The sequence below is a fragment of the Melanostigma gelatinosum genome (assembly GCF_949748355.1).
Source record: "Melanostigma gelatinosum genome assembly, chromosome: 12".
Classification (NCBI taxonomy): Eukaryota; Metazoa; Chordata; class Actinopteri; order Perciformes; family Zoarcidae; genus Melanostigma; species Melanostigma gelatinosum.
Window position 1 is genome coordinate 7885216 of NC_136645.1, and position 6554 is coordinate 7891769.

General features: G+C 40.0%; 1 protein-coding gene across 1 annotated transcript in view; it reads left to right on the forward strand.

Moving 5' to 3' along the window:
* The window catches only part of LOC306785667 (ryanodine receptor 2-like), a gene marked incomplete at both ends in the record, with an annotated part of 52063 nt that extends 45959 nt beyond the window's left edge, over positions 1–6104 (forward strand). The window contains 6 exons of the mRNA XM_079280123.1: positions 52–186; positions 1219–1375; positions 1648–1712; positions 3646–3746; positions 4993–5044; positions 6009–6104. Of these exons, the coding sequence (XP_079136249.1) occupies positions 52–186; positions 1219–1375; positions 1648–1712; positions 3646–3746; positions 4993–5044; positions 6009–6104 (606 nt within the window). The remainder of the gene's footprint in view (positions 1–51; positions 187–1218; positions 1376–1647; positions 1713–3645; positions 3747–4992; positions 5045–6008) is intronic.
* Positions 6105–6554: the final 450 nt, after the last annotated feature.

The window sequence follows — 6554 nt, forward strand, 5'->3', positions numbered from 1 at the left end:
CCCATCTGCCTCTGTCTCTTATCCCTTTCTAATTATTTGTGTGTCTGTCAGTTGGTCCTCACGGTGGGCCTGTTGGCGGTTGTGGTGTATCTCTACACCGTTGTGGCCTTCAACTTCTTCAGGAAGTTTTACAACAAGAGCGACGACAACGACACCCGAGACATGAAGTGCAATGACATGCTTACAGTGAGTTAAATGTACACACACACACACACACAGCGCAGTCTTTCTCTCCACATATATATATATCTATCCTCTCTATCTCTCTGTGTTTATCTTCATCACACAAACAAAGCCACACACACTCATGTTCTGCCTCTTCAGAGTGAGAGGAGTAGAGGAGGATTCTGACAGTGATCCCAATTGTTGAAGTAAGAACAGCCTCGTGTCTTAGTCCTTCCACTACTTTTTTTGATAAAATGTTGGCGACATGGGTAGAAAACACTCCCTCACGCCTCAGCATAGCTCTTTATTTGGCTAGTCACAACATTAACACCCCACGGCCTGCTCTATTCTAATGTGGACTCCACCGTCACTCACATCAGCGGGCGGATGGGCAGCGATAGCGCTTGAATAAAACCCTACTATTACATTAAATCACTCAATGTGTTATTGTTTGTGCTGGACTCGCAGCAGCACTTGTGCAACAGTGATTTGCAATCCCTTTCCCATCATAACAACACCACAGCAGCCATGGTTTTCGACAAATATAATGCAAAATGAAAACATAAGAATCCGAAGATGTCTCACTCTTTACTGTTAACATTTTGTTTTTGTTCAAGTTACTTGTCATCCTTTGCAATCTGACACTAAAAACACTGTACGGTCGTTGCTAGACGACTAGAATGATTCTTCTTCTTGCCTCACATGCTTACAGAAACTCCTTGTGGGGAAATACTCTTTGAGGCAAATAATATTGATTAAAAAAAAACATCAACTGTTCAGTGAAATTGTTGAATAATGCTGCTTCTTGTTTGAAACTTTTAAATGCCCTCCCAAAAGCAACTACAGAAACATGGAGACGGGCATGGAAACCTACTGAATACATTTTCATTTTGTTTGGTAGCGTTTGCTTCTCGGATGCGTTACATTTTTCACCATTATACACCTGTCAAACAGACAGCCGGAGAAAATGCCTGCCGAATGACGAGTCCTCATCCTGGAGTGGCAAGCGTTCTGTACGAGACGATGAATGAAAATGTGTTTTGTTTTTCTCAGTGCTACACGTACCACATGTATGTGGGAGTGCGTGCGGGCGGGGGCATTGGGGACGAGATCGAGGACCCTGCAGGAGACGAGTTTGAGGTGGAGCGAATCGTCTTCGACATCACGTTTTTCTTCTTCGTCATCGTCATCCTCCTGGCCATCATCCAGGGTGAGTCACACGGCACATTTTGTTTTACAAATACAGGTCAGCATTACCACGTATTCCACATGCTTTTACCAAGACGCACACACGTAGATTTTATTGCCCTTGTTTGACTAGAACGTGTTTGATGAATTTTTCATGTGGAATTGGAAACAAAGTGTTTATTCCACCGAGTCCTTTAGTGTCACCGACACCTGTCACTGACAGACGAGCACAGCAGTTCACCTGTGAACAAAGGGAGACACTGACACACACACAATCGTGTCCTTTTTTTCCAGGCTTGATAATTGATGCCTTTGGGGAGCTTCGTGACCAGCAGGAGCAGGTGAAAGAGGATATGGAGGTGAGATCTCACGCACACAAACTCTCTCTCTCTCTCTCTTATATGTATGCACACATATTAGAATACAGACAAGTACACTACTGGTGTCTTTTTGAGCATATTTTATGTGGAATCACCGTTGTTTAGTATGCAATGATGTGTCAGGCTTAGATACAAAGACTGTTGAAGGAGACGTACTTGGAATCAGTGGCCAAGTTAAGCTTGAGGTCAGTTGTAATTTAAGTGTGTCGATTCAGTTGTGGGAGCTCGTGTCACAGGAAACAATCGTACCATTGACCTTCGTGAAAGGATGCCATTATCTTTTCCTCCAGAATGATAAGTGGACAATAACAGCAATTTCAATCAAAGAAAAAGATCATCCTCAGTGTTTAAGTGTACCACTGTATTCTCTGTTGTGTGTTTCCTCGTTATTTTCTCAGAACTCTCTCTGTCTCTCTAAATCAGGGGTCTCAAACGCATTTTCACTCAGGGCCACATCAGCATCACGGTCGCCCTCAAAGGGCCGGTTGTAAATGTAAGACTGTGTAAATGTAACTACTCCTAACATATTGGTAAATAACTGTCTCTGCATTTGATTATTGTTTATTCAAGTGTAAAAATATTGTACATGCAGTTATATAAATGTAAACATATATTGAAGCACATTTCTGTTATTATAACTTAAATCCTTTTAATTTAGGGTTAAGAAACCCACATTACTCTATCAAAGATCAAACTATTAAAGAAAATAGCAAAGACAAATATCAAACACAAGTTATTACAATAACTTTGTTCAAAGCTTAAAATCCTTTCAAGGGTGCGTTTGCACAATCCCACATGAAGTATTTCATGTGTTTTAAAGCCACGTTTGAAGTAGTCTTCAATGTACTGACAAATGTACAGTAACCAGCCAAAGAGCTGCTTCTGTGTTTAAGTATCTCATCATTATGTCTTTCTATCATAGTTATGACTTTCTATCATAGTTATGACTTTCTATCATAGTTATGACTTTCTATCTCGGAATTATGACTTTCTATCATAGTTATGACTTTCTATCTCATAACTTCGACTTTCTATCTCATAATTTCGACTATGGGGATATTTTTATTGTGAAGTCTAACTTAAAAAAAGAAAAGAAAAAAAAAGATTTTTTACTTTTGTTTTTTTTTTGTGCTGGCGGATTCGCAGGCCACAAGTGACGTGGCGGGCCCTATTCGGCCCGCGGGCCGGGAGTTTGAGACCCCTGCTCTAAAGGGTGCACATGTGATGGTACTGAATGCAGAGTTGTCATCGTCACTCCTACTTGAGTGTCAAGCACACATTACTCAGTCTCTGCCGTTGCACATTCACGTGTAGAAAAAAAGACATTTAACGTCTGGGAGAAAAGCAGCTTTAAGAGTTGTGGTACCGGTTTATTTAGACAAGTTGCTCTGCTGCACTCAGCTATGATAGTCAGTTTGAGCTGCTACTTCCATACTCTCATAATCTGTTGCCCTAATTAGGAGTCACCTAAAAACATATATTGCATGACCCAAAAACCCTTTTCTTCTCATTTTACCAGCACAAAACCTTTGTACAGCCACATAGTAAATATGGGCAAAAGTTATTTGACTGTTTAGTTCCCAGAATGATGCAAATCCTCAGCAAATATGGCCCTCTGTGTCCTATGAAAACCTGGCAGCCAGCGAGCGATCCTGGCAGTGTGAAGTTGCTTTCATTTACACTCTTTTGCCTTTTGTGGCCGTCCTTTGAGTGTTGTTGTAAAAATAAACGACTTTAAAGAGTGTTGTTCTAGGAGACTAAACGCCATGTTTGAGTCACAGAGCACTTAAACAAAAGGCCTCTGATGATTTGGATTTTATTTTCTTATTTTCTAATATTCTCTCTAGAGGACATGTTTGTTTTTAAACCCGTTTCATGAATCATGACATGTCTTACATCTCTCCTCCTGCAGACCAAATGTTTTGTATGTGGAATAGGAAGCGAGTACTTTGATACAGTCCCTCATGGCTTTGAGACTCACACTCTACAGGAGCACAACTTGGCCAACTATCTGTGAGTTGATTTAATGCTCACTACCGTGCTGCCTCGGATTGCCTCGATCCCTCATCATTTTACCAACACTAACACTCACAACTTGATATGTTTTCACTAAAAGGCAGGCCTTTGTGATTTTACCTTTCACAGATGTAGAGAAGAGACTGGTCAGATCAGTCTCAGTATCTATAAATAGACACAGAAGGATTCAGAAATGAATTTTTTTCAACGGGGAATTATCTGTAGCCAGTCAGATGCCCCCTCCATTATTTTGATTGAATTAGAATAGAAATATGCGTCTGTGAATCCTCCTATGTGCATTTCTTAATATTGAAACTGATCATAATATGACTCTGCATGCTCCACCATGACTAAACCTTAATGAGAAAAAAATAAAAGAACATAAAAAGAAATGACTCCTCCATCTCTGTTCCTATTGGACAATCATTTATCCTCTTTGCTGCTTAACAGTTTATCCTTATGAACCGTTATCCTGCTCTGAACACCTTTGGGCCTGTTCTTGTTGTAAAATGTTAACAGCAGTTTTATGTTCATCTGCCCTAATAGACCTCTCGGCACTTACATTAATAATTTAGATTCAAAACATTGTCTCGTTTCATAATTAATATGTGCATTGGTAAACATGTCCTTTTGAGGTGTCCAATGGCAATCATGCAAAACGCTGCACACCTCACAGTCTTTGTAACGGGTGCTGAGAACAAAACTCTGGAGAGGAAGCAACAGATCCTGAGTTTTGGGACGTAATGCTTAAAATGCCCCACCGCCATAAAAATACAGCAATAAGCCGGTTAGAATCCACCAATCACAGGACACCCACACGCCTTTCACAATCCGTACAAGCCTTTTTGATTACCAATAATGTAACAGTGAAATATAACGAGCCGTGTATACTGTAAGGAAATCATGATACAAAAAAAGAAATCATTGCAGAAAGATGAATAGCAAATAACAAGGGTGAAATGTTTGACAAATGACAAAATATGTGTGTAGAGCTAAAGGTATTAAAGGCGTCACAATTTTCTTCACATTTTGTAATGGTTTTGCACATATTACACAAACCACTGATTGTCATAATGTAGCTGTTACCTCGAGCTGTATTTCCATTTGTAATACCTAACGACTGCTTCCATAATCACCACAATCCCTGGATTTGTGCACAAGATCTTAATAGCATGCTAAAAGCTTTCTACGTGTGGGAGGTATGTGAGTCGCGACATGAATTCCATCTTCTGTGTCCTTGCAGATTCTTTCTGATGTACCTTATTAACAAGGATGAGACTGAACACACAGGGCAGGTATACTAGATTTCTCTTGTGTTTTATTGCATGATCCAATCAGCGTAAGAACACGCTGTCCACTTTTAAAGCTCTTGCACAATTCTAATGGCATTGCCAAATGCCACATTTCTTAATACACCCATCCACAACGGTTCCTCCGTGTCTCAGTGACCCATTTATTTCAGCCATGACAAAGCTGGCGTGTAACCTTTTCAACTAAGACAGAATCTGTATTCATTCTCTCTCTCACAAGCGCTATCAGCCCTGACACGCACATTTTATGACAATGCACATGCCAGGCATGATTATAATATCTCTTTTTTTTCTTCTCATAAACTATTTCGGTATTACAGCTATGAATATGAATTGGGGTGTTTCAAATTGCAAGTGTTTTAATTTCTTTGTCTTATCTTTTCACTGTAATGTGTTTTTAAACATTTTTTCACTTCTTTTAAGGAGCTGCAACCTTTTCCTCTTTCTTTCTTGTGTCTTGGTGTAAATACGTAAATCTATGAAAAGGGATGTCCGGGAGAAAAGATGAGGAAAGGTTGAATTCTAAATGCTGCAATGTGTAATATGAAAATGATAAGTATTCCATTCCCATTTGGAATAATTTAGAATTTGCTTGGTTGGAGTGTGATGCTGCAGAATTGATGAAAGAAAGACAGACAGTATTGTGTTTTATCTTCCTAACATGTGTTGGACAATTGGATACGATCCAGTTGGATTCAGAGACTCATCCCGAGCTGTGCTGTGTAATCCTTCAGCGTGGTGTTTTCCTCAGGTGTAGCTTAAAGAGGACGTTGGTGGAATGTGGAAAATGTCTCTCTCCTGCAGGCCTGACAGATATTGCGAGAGATTTCAGAAATTTACATAACAATCGTTGTGGACATTGTTTCGATTGTTATTTTACTGAAGCGTGGATGCATTTGGCGTAGTTAATGACTCAAAAGCTATATTACAACTCTGTTGTCTTTGCCAGGAATCCTATGTGTGGAAAATGTACCAGGAGCGCTGCTGGGAATTCTTCCCTGTGGGAGACTGTTTCCGAAAGCAATATGAGGATCAACTGGGATGAGAGGAAATCTGAGAGATCTGAAGCCGTCGTAGATAATTGCATCACACCGAAGCCATCCTGATTGATGCCCTCCGACTCACTAAAGTGGCTTGAATTCTGTGTGTGCACTATTGATTTTGGACTGATTTTCCCACAAAGTATATACGTCTTATTTATGCACATTAGTATTTCTAAATTAAATTATGTGGACCACATGTTATGTTCAGACACAAAATGAATGTGCTGGTAGTCTCTTTTCATTTCTTGAGTGTACAAAGAAAATTATCATTATCTCAAGTAGGCAAAGCCGGCAATGCAAATTCACTTTGACGGTACTTTGCTGGCGTCATGTGTCTCTGTGCAGCTCGTGTTTTGTGACTGAAGTGATTTTTCTTTCTAATCACGGCCTCCCATCCCTTTCCCCTGTGTGACATGCAGATAAACACTCTGCCTCTGGCATTGGTTCTATTT